At 54.1% G+C, this 18302-nt stretch overlaps 1 protein-coding gene across 3 annotated transcripts in view; it reads left to right on the top strand.

Moving 5' to 3' along the window:
- Nucleotides 1-18086, top strand: part of GALNT18 (polypeptide N-acetylgalactosaminyltransferase 18) — a 354123-nt gene extending 336037 nt beyond the window's left edge. Inside the window, exon 11 of one of the 3 annotated variants that reach the window (XM_027580483.2) lies at nt 17579-18086. In XM_027580483.2, coding sequence (XP_027436284.1) covers nt 17579-17635 — 57 coding nt within the window. In that variant the 3' untranslated portion in view covers nt 17636-18086. Of the gene's footprint in view, nt 1-12296; nt 12707-17578 lie in introns of those variants that run through there. The other 2 variants (XM_027580485.2, XM_027580482.2) reach the window with 2 other exon arrangements.
- Nucleotides 18087-18302: the final 216 nt, after the last annotated feature.

The raw sequence follows: 18302 nt of genomic DNA, 5'->3' as shown, positions 1-18302 counted from the left end.
CAAGGTCTAAGGCTGCCCCTCGGAGCCCAGCTTCTGGTGGTGTGGGGTGGGCAGCTTGACAGGTGTAGCTGGGAGGCCTCTAATGGACAAGCATGCCGCTTCAACTGGCCGGGAGAAGGAGTAGGAGCTTCAGGCAGTTCTGGAATAGCCCCTGGAGGTCGGGGCCCAGCCAGGCAGGTACCTGATGCTCTGGGGACTCTGTGTCACCAGGGTATGTGTGCTCTTGAACTAAAGTGAGCTCCCTGGCCCCTTTGCAAGCCTTGTTCCTCCGAGGAGCTCTGGAATCACCAGGGAAACAGAGCTCAGTAGAGCCTCAGCCCCACTGCGTCCAGCCTTGTGAAGTGCGGTATTAATAAGCCAAGCAGCTCCATCTCCAAGATGGCAAGACGAGATGAAGTCCACCTGGCCAAGATCACACAGCCTGAGCTAGAGTTCAAATAGGCTGGTTGCATCCGAACCACGCCCCGGCACATCGCCCTTTTTTCCAGCCCTCCCAGATGGACATGCCCGAAGGTCTCAGGCTGAGGTGACTCATCTCTATCTCCAGATCCAGAGGCCTTGGTGCCCCTGCCTGGCCCTCATCTCCTCTGTCCACCCCTGACTGGGGCAGAGAAAGGAACATACCCCTAAAATAGGCGTCCTCGAGGCAAAGACACCCCCAAATCCAGCACTTTCCTTTCCTCATCTGAGTGCATGGCCTTGAACGGGCAGCCCCACGTGACTCCTACTTGAAAGGACATGGTGACCAACAAAGCAGGCAGTGTTTTGGATGTGGAACCCTGGAGCCTGGGCAGTTTTCAGCCACTTACACATATATCCAGTTAAACTCCCAGGGTGCTTTGGCAGTCACATCTTTGATCCTTCTCCCAAGAAGAACCATTTGGAAGCCATATTTTTAAATCCTTAATTTGCAAACCCAGAGCGGCCCTCTCGCTTGATATTTAAGATTAATGTATGTGAAATTTCTGTTTAATGCAAAATAATTGATATTTATCAAGCAACCTGGATTCTGTCCGCAAGCCCTCATTGGTTAGGAACTACTGTTGACAAGGCCAGAGGAGGCTGGAAGCCTCTTACATGATTAAATCATGTGCTTGGGCTAATTCTCTTGCAACAGGTTTTAATCTTTGCAAATTACATAGAGATCCTACCAAGGAGAATGATCTGGTGCAGAAGTTGGGCTGAAAGAAGCTTTTCCTGGTGCGTCTCAAATCTCTTTTCCGGTTTCACATTCTGCATTATTTACTCTCCTGAGGGCTGCATTTAAACTCCACAGACACTCAGGCTGGATTAATTTCAAAATAATCTAGTGAAATTCTCCCAGTTTCTCCCACAAAGAAGACAGGCATTTGCATATCTTAGTGTTCCATCTCATACCCTGATTTTCTTTTTAACAAATAAAATGCCTTTCTTCTATCCCCTGCAAGCTCTTCTGAATTTCTGATGCTCGGGATGAATCAGGACAGTGTTTGATACTGACACCGAGCAACCACATTTGATGAAAACATCTCTTGGCAATGCTGATGTACAGGGCTCTGATGAGCCATTTTCTGATGATGAACATTCTTTCCTTCAGTCACTCATCAAACATTTATTGAGCATGGGGGTTGGGCAGGAGGGATGCAGACATGAAACAGACACGGCCTCTGCCCTGGAGGAGCTCATGAGCACATAAACACGCAACAAAGTGGATGATGAGACCAGAAATGAGGGAGGTATGGTGTGCCGGGACCCCAGCGGGACGGGCTCAGGAATGGTTTCACATTCAAGGCTTGTTTGATCCAGATCTTGAAAGTTGTAGGACAGTTCCCAGGTGTAAATAGGGAGAACATCCCATGCAGAGGCTCAGCCTGGGCAAAGGCAATTAAATCCAGAGCATGTTTGAGGAACAGAAACCCAGTGTTGGTATGGGGGGGGACTTAGAATTTCCAAAGGAGCATGAGAGAGATCAGACATAAGTGTCAGTTTGGGTGCAGATAATGGTGATCGTTGAAACCCATGCCAACAAATTGGACTTCACCTTAAAAGCAAAGGGAGGAAGCAAGGGAAGTTTTAAGCAGTGAATGGCCATAATGGAGTCTGAATCCCTCTGGTAGTGGAGTGTAAGGTGGACTAAGACAAAAGAGACAGGGAAGCAAGTTAGGGACAGCTCCACAATCCTGTCCCAGCATTCTCATGAGAGATGGGGCAGACTTGGCTGCTTGGGGGGCATGGAGCCACACCACTGTGGGGGGTACTTTGAGACATTGCTGCAGTCTGTTGGAAGTAGTGATGGATGAAATGCAGGGAGTTGTGAGGGGGGATTATTAATCCAGAACCACCCTAGGCTCTGGGTTTGAAGAATAGTCGGTGGGCAGCCAGCATTGTCCCTCTCAAGCCACACACCTGTGTCTAGATGTCCAACATTTCCCACATCAACACATGATGAAATTTCATGAACACCAGAAGTCATTGTTATTGCCTTCTGCGATTTCTCTAGCTTGTGCTTCCTCCTGGTATAAAGAATGTCCTAAACTGACAACTATAAATTATAGGACTTTCAGTCTGCTGAGAGTATCCCACATACTGAGATTTGGAGGATTCTGGGATTTGGTGATGAAGTGTCCCCTCCCCAATAGAAGGGGAGGGAGTAAGCAGATAGCAGGTCACTACAGAGAACTTTGTGGCAGGACACCTGCCAAGCAACACAAAGGACTGCCTCTCTATGGCAATGAGGTGCCGCTCTTCCCCCACTACTGTTCCTTTGAATAGTGATGCAGATGCTGGCGCCCTCTCTTCAAGATGTTCTTGACGGGATTCTTGCCGTAGGAAGGCTGTTATGATGTGTGTCTTCTAAGGTCCAACCTCCTTCAATTCTACCTATTCGAATGCATGGTTGAAGGAATGCAGACTCTTGGACCAGGAAGACGAGGAGCACCTTAGCTCTGCCTTCTAACAGCTGAAGGGCTGCCTTACACACAGGAAAGCAGTCTTGTCCTATTGGCTCTGACGGGGGGACTAGCGAATCCAGGACAATTGATAGAGCAGCTTTCTCGTAGCCAGACTTGTCCAGATATGAAGTTGGCAGCTTGGGGAGGAAGTGGGCTCCGGGGATCACGCAGCAGACCATCTAAGGCTCTACAGCTCTAACTGGATTTAGACTGGATGGCTTTAAGGGCTTGCCAACCCCAGAGTTCTGTAATGCTAAGCTGAAGCTAGACAGTAAGCCCTGAGGAGCACGTTCCCACCTAGAAGCTGCTCTGGGCCCGCCTCAGTAAAAGGCCCCACAAGTTCAAAAATGAGCCGAACTCCTCGTCTGAGGACCATCTTTATCCTACTCTCTGCAGTTGGTTTTCCACTATTTCCATGTCCCTCGCTTCCATCAACCACGACACCAGAGGGCAGGGCTGTCTTACAAGTCCAGGGTCTCCAGCACCTAACGGAGAGCCGAGACAGAGGAGCCCCTCCCCAAAGTGCTGTTAATTGAATGAAGGATTTCTTTAAAAAAAAAAATCACAGAGAACGCTGTGAATTGTGTAAGACTGATGAATCACAGACCTGTACCTCTGAAACAAATAATACATTATATGTTAAAAAAACAAAAAAAAGTAGGAAGGGAAAAATGAAGGGGGGGAATCGGAGAGGGAGACGAACCATGAGAGACGATGGACTCTGAGAAACACACTGAGGGTTCTAGAGGGGAGGCGGGTGGGGGGATGGTTTAGCCCAGTGATGGGTATTAAAGAGGGCACGTACTGCATGGAGCACTGGGTGTTATATGCAAACAATGAATCATGGAACACTGCATCAAAAACCAATGATGTAATGTATGATGACTAACATAACATAATAAAATAAATTTTAAAAATTCACAAATATTAACCAGAGGCCTCCTGCATACCAGGTCTTGAGGCAGGTCTGTGGGAAACCCCAACACGGACAAAATTTTACCAGTGAGGACTCTCCTTGCAGACATGTGTGCACACTGAAAAAGCACATTGCAACCTAATAGTCAAAGGGCCCTGCTTAGTTGGAGAAATCCCTAGCTCCTACAAAGAACACTGTTAGCTGGAGGTGCATCCCAACTGCAAAACACAGACGTGTGTTAAGTGGGGCCCTCAAAATGACAGAATAAATACACACTGCTTCCTACAACTTGAGACTTGAAGGAGGGAGGTGGAAACGCACGCATACTGTGTGGCCTGTAGTACAAATTGGTGTGAATATTTTTTAAAACAGGAGGCTTTGATGAAACGCCAGGATATTCAGACTGTATTGCATGCTGCTCCCAGACTAGGAGGGGGGGGGGGAGGGTGCACCATCACACCCTCTGGCTGTTGGGTTCTTTGGGGGAAATGCCAGCAAGACCCCTCTGGGAGGCCAAGTGCAAATAGATCAGCATTCCCATGGTCGGCTGTTCCCACATCTGAGCCCCTGTGCTCACCTCACTCTCTGCGAAGCATTTATGCATTTTCCAAACGAGGAACATCAAGGATAACAACAGAGATGTCCCTTGATGCTAGGAGAGAAGAAACTTTCAAGAGTATGAGGAGACTGCCTGGAAGAGAGCCAAGTGCAGAGCCAACCCTGCCCGTCCAGGATAACTGGCTCTGATTTGTGGGGTCTAATTTGATAATCTGATGCAAGATGAGTAACCCACTCAAAAAAGAACCTATTTGCAGAGCACATTTCCCAGGGAGCACGGCTAATTCAGCCAAAGACTTTCTCCACATGCAAGGAGGAGGAGTCCTTGACTTTCTCCCGCTCTGATCCCCAGTCTCTGTCAAGAAGTCCGACTTCAAGAACCTTTTATACTGAAAAGAAAAGACTATAATCAGGTATTTTGTTATGGCTCCAGAATAAAACACCTTTTCATTTCCATGTCATATGAAGGAGCAAATGTGGAATTGTCCAGTTTTGATGGACTGACAAAGCCTTGTGTGGGCCCTGGAAGTTCATGATTTTCAGTTTATGGCAGCCAGCACACCCCCCTTCCTCCTGCTCATCGCGCAGAGATCAGGAGCCAGGAGCAGGTGGTATGACTCAGGTCCCCACTATTCAGACCCGAGTAAGATTTTTAAATTTATTATCCAACATTTATACGGTGCTTTCTAGGTACCAGATAGTATCGTAACTGCTTTATAATATTATGTAACTCCCCACAACCATGCTAGCGGGTACTTTAATTATCCTTTTACAGATGAGGAAACTGAGGCACAGAGAGATTAAGTCATTTGTCCAAGGACAAATCTAGGAATTCTGCCTCCGGGAGCCATGCTTTAAACCACCATCCCATGGTGCCTTTGTCTTGCCTCTAGAAAACCAATGGAGGGCTGCAATGGGCATTTGGGGCTGGAGTCTCCCTGCCAAGCCAGTCACTGGTGTGTGTGAACTGGCTGGATTCCTGCCGCCTCAGCAAGCTCCCTCCAGCCACCCTGCTATCTCCATAACTCCCCTTCACCTTTTTTTTTGGCACTTGACATTGCCATTACCCCATCTTCGGTCCGGTGGACCTTCACAGCAAATCCCAGGCAGACTCTCACTCAGGCACTGGTGAGTCTCCTTTAAGAAAAATAGATGCTGAAGCACTTATTGGATAAATATAGTGTTGAATATTCATAATACAGAAAGACCACTTTCCTCTACAAAAAGACTTAATCTCAGAGTTTTTTAACTGGTGCTAACATCCCATCCATGCTTTGAAGTCTTTGATTACTAATCGTTAACCACTTAACCTGGAAACTCCCAAGCCCACTGTGCTTAAAGCCAAAGACCCACCAGGCCACTTGCCTGTGGAAAATTAATTGGAAAGGACAGTGGAACGGGAGCTCTGAAATAAGCAGAGAAGACTGCGGAATACCGGAGTCCGTCCACACAACCTCCTCTGAACACCTTGGTGGTAAACCTGAGAGCAGCCTGAGCTCAGCCCAGATGCTCCTCAGGCCAGGAGTGCAAGCGACAAGCTGGGCCCAATCCTTCCCTGAGAGAGGGTGACAGCTGGTTTGGGGTCCCCGAACTGGCATCGCCAGCAGCTACAGCACCTGGGAACTTAAAAAGGCCCATCCCGGGGCCCCACGGCAGAGCCAGAAGTGATCCGTAGTAAGTAAGCCCTCCAGGGACTCCGTCTAATCTGTTTACCCAGCCTACACCCCAGGAGGAGCGGGGCTAGTTAGGAAACCTCTAGCTGCCCCAGGCACATAGTTGGAGAAACTGAGGCAGAGAGGGGGTGCCTGTCTGCAGGATCTGGGCTCAGCTCCCCAGTGCCTCAGCCTAAGGGGCTCGTGGACCACGGCTCCCCAGGCCCCACTGTGCACATCGTCAGTGCTCCATGGCAAGACACAAATCCAGAGACGGCTGGGAGCAGAGTCCCACATTCTTTGCTTCCACCCACTCGCCTCTTGTGCCCTTCCTAGTGACTACTCCAGAGAAGCCCAGCAGAAGAACTAGGCTAGGAGATGGGAACCTACCTCTAGGAATTATTATTATCCTCCTTAATTCTATACATTCAGCTTTTGATTTTTTTAATGCTGTTTCCATATTTAATTCGGTTTCCATTCCAATTAAGCTCTCTGTGTGCTGGAGCATCTCTCCTGCCAGGTTTAATTGCCCTTATTTAAATTCTTTAATTAAAAGTATTGTGTGGTTTCCAGATCCTGTAGTTGTATGTATTACACAAATAACTTAGATGACTGGACTGGTAAACCAAGGGCCTGTGCCTTCCATGGAGGGTGGGGCTGGCCCCTCAGAGTGGGGGGTCTGGCCCAGGGGCTGCTGATGGGGCCCTAGCTGTGAGGACCAGAGCCTGCACACGGCCTCCCTGCTTCCTTCCTTCCTGCAACCCTCCACGCTCCACACGGCGGCCAGAGCGGCCCGCCTAACACGTCTGTCCAACCCTGCAGTGGCTGGCCCTCACACCAGATTAAAAGCCAAAGTCCATTCAGTGGCTGTGAGTCCCCCCACAACCTGCCCCTTCCTGGAGGACCTCTCGGGCCTCGTCTCTTACTCCCACCCCACGCCCGAGCTGCACCCTGGCCTCTGTGCCATTTGCTAAACTCACCAGGCCTCTGCAGCTGTGGGAGCCTTGCTCTGGGGCACAGGGTCTGTCCCCTCCTCCTTCGTGCCTTCACTCAGCCCTCCCCTTCCCGGTGAGGATCACCCTGACCACTGTCACGGCTGCTGCCTGCTCACCACCACTCCCCAACTCCCTTTCCCAGTTGTCGGAGGCCATGCAGGCTGCTAGAACACAAAGACCGTAAACCGAGAGGCTTGAATGACAAACATTTACTCCTCACAGTTGTGAAGCCTGGGGGCGTCCAAGATCAAGGTGGCAGTGGGTAGTGTGTGCTGAGACCCCCTCTCCCTGGTCTGCACGTGTGCACCTTTCCACCCTGTCCTCACACGCCAGAGGGAGACATCATCTCCCACGTGTCTCTTCTTATAAGGGCACTAATCTAATTCACGAGGGCTCCACCCTCATGACCAAATGACCTCCCAAAGGCCCCACCTCCGAATATCATCACACTGGGGATTAGGGCTTCAACATGGGAATTTTAAGGACTCACATTCAGCCCAGAGCACTGCCTACATTTTTGTGCACGGCTTTGTTGCTTTCTAACACGCCAGGGAATTGACTCTTTGCTCCCCTTTCTGAAATATCGTCTCGGTAAAGACAAAGATCTTTTCCTGCTTAGTCACTCATGTATCTTCATGAACTAGAACTGTTCCTGGCACACAGTTGGCTCTCATTAAATCTCAGATGCTTGGATGAGTCATGTATCTGCAAAGAGCCCTCAAAGGAACTAGCCCCCCCAGAGCCCCGGAAGCCCATCAAAAATGACCTTCCTCCACCCCAGGCACTGAGCGGTTGAGACCGCTACTTTGAGACGGGCACAGGGTGGGAGAAATGGTGTGGTGGGCCTAGTCACGCGTCCTAGTGATGAGCAGTGAATGGGGCTGCCAGCCTGGCTCCACCACCCACTTGACCGTGTGACCCTCGGCCTGTGTCCCAACCTTTCTGAGCCCCCGTCTCCAATTCTGTGAAGTGGGGATAAGTGCCATCTGCGGCTGTTGGGGCTCTCCTGAGGAATACGTGAGATTGGGCATGTAGGGCATCTGACCCGGTGCACGGCACCTGGGAAATAAGCGCTGACTCTTATCAGCTCCATCTCTAGGCAGAGCCCACAGTCAGAGCTGCAGATAACACCACCAGGCTGCTCCCGAGCGTGCTGAGCTCACCAGGAAGGGATCGAACGGAGGAAAGGAAGGCTCCCTTGCAACTCTGGTGAAGGGAATGGGCCCAGAGAGCGGGCGAGAGCCCGGAGGTTACTGAGTGAGGTAGGCTGAGGGCCGAGAAGGAAGACAGGAGGGAGGCAGCACGCAAAGTGGCCTGCCTCCTCTTTCCACAGCCCGGACGTGTTCCCAAGACACATTCCAGGGCTGCTCAGCGAGGCCTCCAAGCAGGCCTTCCTCTTCTGCTCTAGAAGATTCTCCTCTTGGAGCCCCTAGGGAGGGAGCTTGCCTTGACCGCATACTTCACCCTCCCTGACAGGCCCAGATACTCTCATCACTGAGGCCGCGTCTCCTTCACAGCTCTTGGCCTCGCTCTGTTTCTTCCACATCCTGCCCAGAGGCCACATGGGCTGTTTCTGCCCCAGGGTCACCACACTTCCTGTCTCCAGGGTCCTGAGGGCCAGGATGGGGCCTGGGAAATGTCATAGTTGAGTCTCTGAAGGAACACTTTCCTTCTCAGAGATCTCCTTCTCTCTCAGGCTTGGCAAGGTGCCCTGTGCAAGGCGTAGAATGTGCCCGAGTCATGGCAGGAAAGGAGAGGCCGCGGCCTTCTCTGTTTTGGACAGGTTTCTCCAGGTTCAGTGGTCTGAGGGTGGCCGAAGCAGCCCCGCCCCTGAGGAAACACTGAAAAGTCGGGCCTGAGCAGAGCGAGTGGGCACTGGGTCTGGCCCCTGTCCTGCCCGTTGTGCACTTTTTCCAGAGCCCCCATCTGATACCTTGAGCAGCCTCACATCCTCTTGTTGTTTTAGAGCTGGTGAAAGGGTTTCCCATGACTCCTTCTGCTCGTCCTCCAGTAATCAGGACAGAAATGATCATCTGGTCCTAGACACCATGGAACCAGGGAGTGGAAAGGCTCACCCACGGCCACCCGCTGACAAGCAGGAAAGAAGCATCACCGGTCAGCACCCGCCCTGCCCATCTCCCCGCCAGGAGGGCTGGCAGGCATTGTGAATTAAAGCCAGACTGGTCTCACCTGCGCCCTGCCTCAGCTCCATTCCTAGCAACGTAGGCTGAGGCACACCGCCGGCTGGCGGGGATGTCAGCGGGCCAGGGGGGCCGGCCACACATGTGCCAAGGACGCAGCAGTGACGTCACCCAACCCAGGAGCGGGTGGCAGACATGCTCAGGCCAGAGAAACGGAAACCACAGAAACCTGGGCTGGGCTGGGCAGAGCGATGGGCTGGCAATGTCACAGGGGATGTCCCTGGGTCCAGAGGTCCAGCTTTTGAGGGACAAGATGGGGACCCACAGCTTCCAAGGGACAACTTGGGGCTGCCATCCCATCGTCATCCCAGGAGTATTGTGTGGCCACCAAAAGTGCCGATTTGTTGGCTATGTTGAAGGAGCCTGTTGTCCTGTGGAAATGAGGTGGTGGCCCTCTGCTTGGCAGTCGGAATAACTGGAGTTGGTCCAAAGGAGGGCAGCCAGGATGGAGAAATTATACAAAATTGTTCCACACGGAACTAGGTCAGTTTAACCTAGAAAAGCATAGAACTCGGGGGACATGGGCCTCGCCTTCCCCTATTGGGAGGGAAAGGGTGGAGAAGCAGGAGCAGACCCAAGTGTGGGAACCTCAGGGGACAGTCTGGGGAGCCTTGCTGGATGCCCCCAAGACAAGGATTTTAGTTCAGTGGGAGAGGAGAACACTCCTGGGCAGAGCAGCTTGGGAAAGAGCGCTGATTCAGGAGGGCTGCGTGCGTCATCCCTGGAGGAAGCCAAGCAGCGCCGGAGGCCCCAGGCTGAAGAAGAGGTCATTCAGGTTGCCGATGAGAGCAGGAGGGTCGGCCTTCAGAGTCTCTTTCACTTGGGGACTCCAGGGTCCTTTCTGAGCCCCTGTCACATGGCCTCTCTTTTCTCCATCCCTGCAAGGCCTCCGCCTGCGGGTGTCTCTCCGGGCTGAGCCTGTGGTCCCCAGATGAGCTCGCTGTTTGGGTTTCCCCTTTGCTCTGTTGTCTGTCTGCTCTTGGGTGCAGTGAGTCACTGCTGGCCTTGGGGCGCAGCAGGAGAGACCTGCTTTCTTCCCTTGAATACTCTGAAAGAGATTTGCTGGGCCATCTCCCACACGCTGGAAATTGGGATTTCCCTTGCTACTCCCCAACATACATACAGACACACTCTTGCTCCCCTTTGCCATCCAGCTTCTCACTACCTGCTTCCCTCACCCACTGGTCAAGTCCCTTCTGAGGGAGCTACATCTTTTAGAAAATTTTTTTAATTGAAAAATAACACACATACAAAAAACCCCACACAAATATAAATGTTCAGCTCCAGTGATTTAAAACAAAGCAAACACCTATGTTGCCGGCAGCCAGGTCAGGAAGGAGCGCACTACCAGCACCCCAGAACCCCCTCTTTGGCCTCCTCTCCATCATTTTCCCACTCCCCCCTCCCCAGAGATCACCCCCATCCTGGCTCTAACACTGGTCCTACGTTGCCTGTTTGGTGTCTGTCAGTGGAATTCTGTGTGTATTCTCTGGCCTCTGGTGCTAACATGCTTATCTGTTAGGTTTCTTCATACTGAGCAGAGCTCTAGTCTGTGTATTTCTGATGCTGTGCAGTATTCCAGCATGTGACTAACCCCAGGTTATTGACCCATTCTACTACTGATGGACGTCTGGGTTTGCGTCCAGGCTGGAGCTTTTACAAACCATGTTTCAGAAGCACTCGGGTACTTGTCTTTGGTGCATGCATTTCTGCTAGATACACACCCGGGCGTGGCAGTGTGGGCTCTCGGGGATATGTGTGTCCGGCCACAGTAACTTCTGTCAGCTTCTGAGGTCACTGTGAGAACTGAGTCTCACTGTTCTCTTGACACATGTCATTTGGCACCACAGGGACAGTGGGAGCAGACTGGGGATGCCCCCTTACAGTAGAAGTGTGCAGTCTCCATCTCTCCCAGTGTGCTGTTCACTGGGGCGGGCATGGGCTGCGGTCATAAGAGGCAGGGGCCTCCCTCTCCCTGCTGCCAGGCCTGCTCAGGGCCATTCCAGAGTGAGACAGCTGGCACCGCACCCCTGTCCTGTGACCCATCCCCTCTCACCTCTGCCGGTCGTGACAGCCAACATTTACCAATCATCTGTTAGGTACCAGGCTTTTTGCTGGATGTTAAGGGCACAGAAATTGCTAAGGCATAGAGCGGGGGAAAGACAAGGAAACAAGTCATTCCTCTGGCGGTCAGTGGTGCCGAGCTGGAGCAAGCCCGGGGTGAAGAGCACGTAGTCGGCTGCATGGACTGGAGGAGAGGAGGTGGAGGTGGGGGTGAGGTGGGAGGTGAGAAGGCTTCTGGAGGAGATGGAGCAGGAGCTGAGCCTTGAAACATGACTGTGGCTTGGCCTGACCTTGACCCCCACCACAGGACACAGCTTGCTCAATACCAGGAACCCTGATGTAATGCAAGGAGGTTTAGACAACCACGAGGAGTTTGGTACGGCCGCGTGAAAGTTGTGGGAGCTGAGAGAGGAGATGAAGCCATGAAGGTCTTCGGGGCCGCACTTGGACGTGAGCTCTGTCCTCTAGGCCAAATGTGCATTTTAGAGAGATCGCTCTTCCCTGCATCTGGAAGTCAGAGGGGGATCAGCAAGGAGGCTGATGCAGGTGTCCAAGTGAGAGAAGACAGTGGCCTGACCCGGGCAGGTGTGATGTGAGAGCCATAAGGACCCCAGCCCATGGTTGTGGGAACAGGGCCCGGCCCCTAGGCTGGGAGCTATAGGAGCAAAGCAGCCTGCCACACCCCAGCCAAGTAGACGGAAGTCGGGCTAGGGTTTCTCCATCCCAACAAAGATCTAGGACCCTGTGAAGCAAACTGACACACACGTTCAGTGTTAGCGAAGAGACAGACGTATCAGAGGAGGGGAGCCTGGGGCTGCATGGGAAAGCTGGCCCCCCACCCCTCCTGGAGCCTCGCTGGTTCCCAGGCATCAAGACGCACTGATAATCCTGCCCCCCCCCGGTCTCTGGGCCCGAGGTCCCCCACATCTCCCCACGTTGCCTCTCTTCCCTCTGACTGCCCTCTCCGCCCTGGCTCCTAGGGAGGCCCCATCCAGAACCGCAAGTCCAAGCGCTGCCTGGAGCTGCAGGAGAACAGCGACTCAGAGTTTGGCTTCCAGCTGGTGTTGCAGAGGTGCTCGGGCCAGCACTGGAGCATCACCAACGTCCTGAGGAGCCTGGCGTCCTGACCCCGCAGGGAGCCGCCCCCGCCCGTCCCTTTGCTACTGTGTAGCACCTGCTGCCTGCTGTCCATGTGGGGTTGTTTGGAGTCGGGGGGAACCGGGTTAGTGGGAGCCCCCCCAGAAAAGAGCTTTTTATTTCCTATGCGATTTTCATGGAGTTTATAGAAAGGTGTCGAATGGTGGGTGATGGTGTAATATCATAAACTATTTTGCAACTGTAAATAGGGGACAAATGGAAAATATTTATAACTGACAATAAAACACTATTGATTAAGAAAAGGGTTTCTGCGGTCACTCGGGGCTCCGTGCAGATTCCTGCCTGGTTCCTCGGAACTTGGAGTTCGTGTCCCTGTTTGCTTTTCCTGCTCCTCGTCCTCGAGAAAGGAGGCTCGAAGCCCCCGCCAACAGTGGGAGCTTGTGCACACCGCCAGCTTTCTCCCTTAGGCCCAGGGTGCCAAGAAGGGCACTATGACCTTCCGGGTTCCTTCTGCCTCCACTACAGCACCTGCGTCCTCTGGAGAAAGCATCCCTGGAGAGGGTGGTGTTGCTCGCTGGCCACTGGGCCATCCGCTGCAGGGCTTCAGGCTTCAAGCTCTGCTGCCCTCCCCTGATGTCACCTCCCTCACCTCCCAAAGCGGTCCCCTGCTCAGGCCCCCAGCAATGACCCTCACCTACAGACGCCCCCAGCCAGTGGCTCCTTCCAGGAGTCACCCTATATTTGTTTCCGGGGGCTGTCATATCAAAGGGCCACAGACTGGGTGGCTTCGACAACAGAAGTTCATTCTGTCCTGGTTCTGGAGGCTGGGAGTCCGGAGTCAAGGCAAGGGTGGAGTTGGGTCCTTCTGAGTGCCATGAGACAACATCTGGTTGAGGTCTCTCTCCTGGCTCCTGGTGGCCTCAGACGTTCCTCGGCTGCAGGTGGCCATGTGCCTCCTGTGTCTTCATGTCTTCTTCCCTTTGTGTGTATCTGCCTCACGGTCCACGTTTCCTGTGTTTATAAGGACACCAGTTATACTGGAGTAGGGCCCACCGTTGTGACCTCATTTAAGTGGATCACCTCTGTAAAGACTATGTTTCCAAATCAGGTCACATTCTGAGGCACTGAGCGGTAAGGGCTTCTGAGCTTTTGGGAGGACACAGTTGAACCCATAACACATGGCTTATTCAGTTATGGCTCCAAGTCATCCCTCTGGGCCCAGCCTCAGGAGACCAGTGACCCTCCGAGTAGAACCGTCTTTCTTGGAGCCTGTTACCCAATCTTCTGTCCCTCCAATAGCTTCCCAGTCCCAAGAGGCTTTCCTCGGGTTGGGGGTTCCTGTGTTTAGTTAGAAGGACACCCCCAGCACCACCCCCAGCACCACCTCCAACCCTCTGGCTCATAGCAGAGCAACAGTGAATGATGGGTTGTTAAGACTCAGGGGAGGAAACGCTTCCTGGACAACTTTCAGCCCCACTCACCCCCTCAAGCTTTCTGGGACCTCTTTCCCAAGGGGCCTGCAGCCCCTGCACCTGCCTATTTGGGCTCAGTGATCTATAGCTGAACACCGAGTGAACACAGAGACACCTCCTGTGCCTGTGGGACCCCCAGGGGAGAGGGGCCTCCTGTCTCGGCCAGCCGGCACCCCGAGAATCCCATCCAGCACAGGTTTCACCCCGGAGGGGCCACGAGGCCTCCCCAGGCCACCACCATAGCCTCCCCTTCAGGCTTATCTTTAACTCCCACCACAGAACAGAGGGTTCCTACCCTCCGGGAGGTGGACACAGGAAGCAGGACCCTCAAGAGGGAGTTTTAGGCACTGCCTTTGCCATGCTCGCGAAGCGGGGGCTCCCATACCACTACCCCCTACTGACTCCTCATTCAGACAGACGCCTCCCCGGCGCGGCCACCCACCCCCACCGTGCTTCTAAAGTCACCACCTACCAGAGGTCCCCTCGTCTCGGCCCCTGGCTCTCAACCCCTGGCTCCACCTGCAACTCCTGAGTCAGAAACAGTCAGGGCTTTAAGAAGTGGTCCGGGTAATTCTGATTCCCTGCTGAAAGCTGAGAGCCCCGCTCGGCACCAGCCTGGGTCAGGTGCCACGTGCCCTCCTTCCTGCACTCACCCCGGCCTCCTGCTACACACTGCGGCCCCTACTTCCTGCCCCAATCCCGAACACCCCGCGTCCCCCCCACACACACCCCTCCGCTGCCTGCGCCCCGCCCCTGCTGTAGGGCAGAAGGCCCAAGAGCGTGGCCTCCGAGTCAGACAGTCCCCATTACTGGCTGGATGGTCTCGGGCGGCTACATAACCTCTCCCTGTCTGTGTGTCCTCTCCTTGAAAAACTAGGACTATCTTCTATGGGGTTTGTTGTGAAAATGCAACGAGTAAACGGATGTAAAGCTGTGGGACGGTGACAGGGAGAGAGTAAGTGCTATAAGGTCTTAGGTGTTAGTATCTTACCCGCTGGCGTCCTGACACCCCGGTGCTCTCCCCGAGATCCGCAGCTGTGTACCTGTCTACAGCCACACCTGGCCACGCCTGTCCACATCCGTAGCCCACCGAACCTGTCCCACCTCCCCTGTCTGCATCACCTGCCTGGAGGCGCTTGTCCTCATACTGATTGCTACCTAAACCCACACTTTTCCACACTCCACACATCCTTGTCCTCCTATCGAAGGCATCCTGCCCTTATCCACTCCCAGTGTCTGCACCCTGAGAGGCAAACCCCAAAATAGCGCTCTCCCCTTTGAGTTAATCTGGGGGCAGTTAAAATGGGGGGACAGGGGGCAGCTCCTTCCTCAGACACCAACTTGCCATCTCCCTGAGCCCAGATGCGCAGGCCCTCGCGGGAGAATTGGCTCTGAGAGGCTCCCCGGGGGCCCTGGCCTCCTGAGAGTGGGGACCACAGGGCCAGTCCAGGCTCAGTTACATCCAGCGGGATAAGGGCGAGACAGCCAAGGCCGCGAGTCTCCAAAGCAGAGGGGCCGGTGAGTGTGGGGAAATGGCTGGAGGGGAGAGCATAGAGGAAGGAGGCCAAGGGCACTCGGCCACATCCAGCCTCCCATCATCCCAGCTTCAGCCTCTCCCTGCCGCTGCTGCGAGCTAATTAGCAGCTGTTGGGGGCTCTCTGAACACCCTGGAGTGAGATCATTGTTTTTCTTAATGATTTGCACATTCAACAACTTGGTTTCCTGTTTCCACCGCCTTCCCTGATACCAGAAAGGGCTCTTTTAGCTTGTGCCTAAGATGCCCCTGGACAGCCAGCCCTGCTGGAGGCGGCCCACGGCCTGGGTCCACAGCTCAGCCCCAGCCCCCACCTGTCCCTGCGCCTGGGCCCATCCTCTCTGAGTAGTGAAGGGAGAAGATGAGCCCCTCGCTCGCCACTGGAAGACAGACACGACTGCTCGCAGAGACAATGGCAGAAGCCGTCAGTGACCTGGCCGTATCCTGGTTGGCCGCCAGCAGTCACAGACCTGCAGCCCCTGCAGCTTCCTGTGTCTCTGCCTGAGGCCCTTCCCTCGTCGTAGGCACATGCTCGGGCCTGTGCGTTCGGGCCTCAGGAACAAGCCCCAGTCAGTGAGGGATGGGCCTCCTCACCCTTCAGGGGCACAAATGTGAGGCCTGTTCCCCCAGTGGCTCAATGGGCCCCCCATGGGACTGAGCCCCAATGGCCCACTTTAATGGGCTCTGTACCGGTGTTCTTCCCTCCCTGTCTCATCCCCTCCCTCCCTCTGCGCATGCCCCAGTCACCTCCCACATGCCAATCTCCAGGTCTGCTACCGGCGAAGCTGCTCACGGCCACCCCTGCATAATGGTCCCATGCCCATGACACTGGGCCACCCAGACACCAGTGATAGCCAAATCCACACCTCCACCCTTACCTCTCCTCTGAGCTCCCAGCCCAGCATCCCACTGCTGACGGGCCCTGGGCATCTGGGTGGGTGTACCTCAGACAACGCTGATGTGCCATGCCGACCCGCCGCTCCTCTCCCCAGGCCCGCTCCAGTGACCACCCCACCCTCCAGCAGGTGCTCACGCCAGAGACCTCCTTTTGTCCCTCACACCGCCCTCCTCTCTCCCATATTTTGTTGCTTCATTGCTCGCATGGACCCTGCCTCCCCACCTCCTGTCTCCCCCCCGTCTCATCAGCCCTCCATCCTGCAATAGTCAGACTGGTCTTTCTGAAATGCAACAGGATCAGTTTTTCTCCTGGCCTCACAAAAGATGGCAAATGACTAACTCAGGCACCAGCCTCAGACTCTCCTCCTTCAGTGAGTCCAGAAGCAGGGTGTCAGAAGCATCCAGATCAGGGGCCCTAAGCCCAGGGGTGGGCTATGGGTGCAAGAGGGCCTGGCTTACTGGCTGTCACATGCTCTGGACACCTGTAGCCCCAACTCCCTCCCCCCCCCCGCCGGATGTTGGTGTCCTGTGCCTTCTTTCCTTTCACAAAGTTTTTCTTGGGGAGGGGGTGGGAGGAGGACCAGTTTTCCAGAGCTTCTATACCATAGCACCACACACTGGGTGGCTGAAACAACAGAAATGTGTTGTTTCTCAGTTCTATAGTCCAGAAGTCCAAGATCAAGGTGTCGGCAGAGTTGGTTCCTGTGAGGGCTGGGAGGGAAGGTTGTGTCTAGGCCTCTCTCCCTGGCTTATAAATAGCCATTTTCTCCCTGTGCCTTCCCTCTGTGTGTGTCTCTATTTCCAAATTTCTCCTCTTGAAGGAACACTAGCCATATTGGATTGGGGTCCTTCCTAACGACCTCATCTTAATTTCATTACTTCTCTAAAGACCCTATCTCTAAATGAGGTCCCATTCTGAGGGGACTTCTGGAACTTCAACATAATGGATTTTGGGGGGAAACACAACTCAAACCTAACAGGGGAGCAGAAGAAGGGTGGTGAAGTGCAGACCCCAGGCTCCAGGAGGCTGCCTACATTCCTACCCACCTTGCCTGGCAGGTCCTGCCTGTTGGGGGCAGCCCCAGAGTCCTGGTCTCCACAGGAAAGGAGTGGGCACTGAGCAGGTGAGAGGGAATTTGTGCACACGGACCAGAGGAGATGCTCATCCCTGTCCTCTGTGTCCACACCCCTTTTGAGGAAAACTGCCCTAGCCCCAGCCGTGACCCTGTTTGTACCATGACCATGCTCTCTCCCTCCATAGGCATTCAAGCTGACCCCAGGGCAGGTGTCCATAGGCCGGCCAGTAATCGATGACTGACACCGAAAGAGGAACTGGGTCAATCAAATTCTGCTGGCAAATTTGCACGATGACACGTCAAACAGTTAGTGAAGAAGGCCAGGAGCCACAACCATACATAGAGACATGCCATGGGCCCGATCAGGGGCCCGGAAGGACCAACCATGCCACAGCCTTGTGCGTGCCGAGGTCACAAGCGGGGAGCCCCAGCTGAGCTGGGCAGAGAAAGGAGCTGACGAGCGGGGGCAGCAGACCCCGGTGAGGAAGCCGGAGCACGTGGCCGTGACACAGACGGAGACCACAGCCAGCCCCCGCACTTCCACTTCATCCCGGACCCCGCCCGTACACCTGCCCAGCCTTCCTGTCCCAGCCTTGGCTGAGCAGGCCCCTGTTCTTTACTGCAAAGTCTGACCTGAGCAGGATCTAAAGACTTGAGACGCCGGGACCTATTCACGGCCAGGCCCTCCCCCGTGTGTGAACACACACACAATCCCTACAGCTGCTGTGTCCACGTGCAACCGAGGGCCATGTATCTACAGCCTCCGTGCAAACACAGGCCCGGGCTGACCCAGCCACTCACATGCGCGTGCGTGTGCACACACATGCAGTAGTCACGTAGATACAGGCATCGATAGGCACACGCACACACGCGCGCGCACACGCTGACCCCAAAGAGAAAAGCCATTTC

This window comes from Zalophus californianus, chromosome 11 (assembly GCF_009762305.2).
Source record: "Zalophus californianus isolate mZalCal1 chromosome 11, mZalCal1.pri.v2, whole genome shotgun sequence".
Lineage (NCBI taxonomy): Eukaryota > Metazoa > Chordata > Mammalia > Carnivora > Otariidae > Zalophus > Zalophus californianus.
Note: the sequence above shows the minus strand (reverse complement) of the source record. Positions and strands in the feature narration are given on the sequence as shown.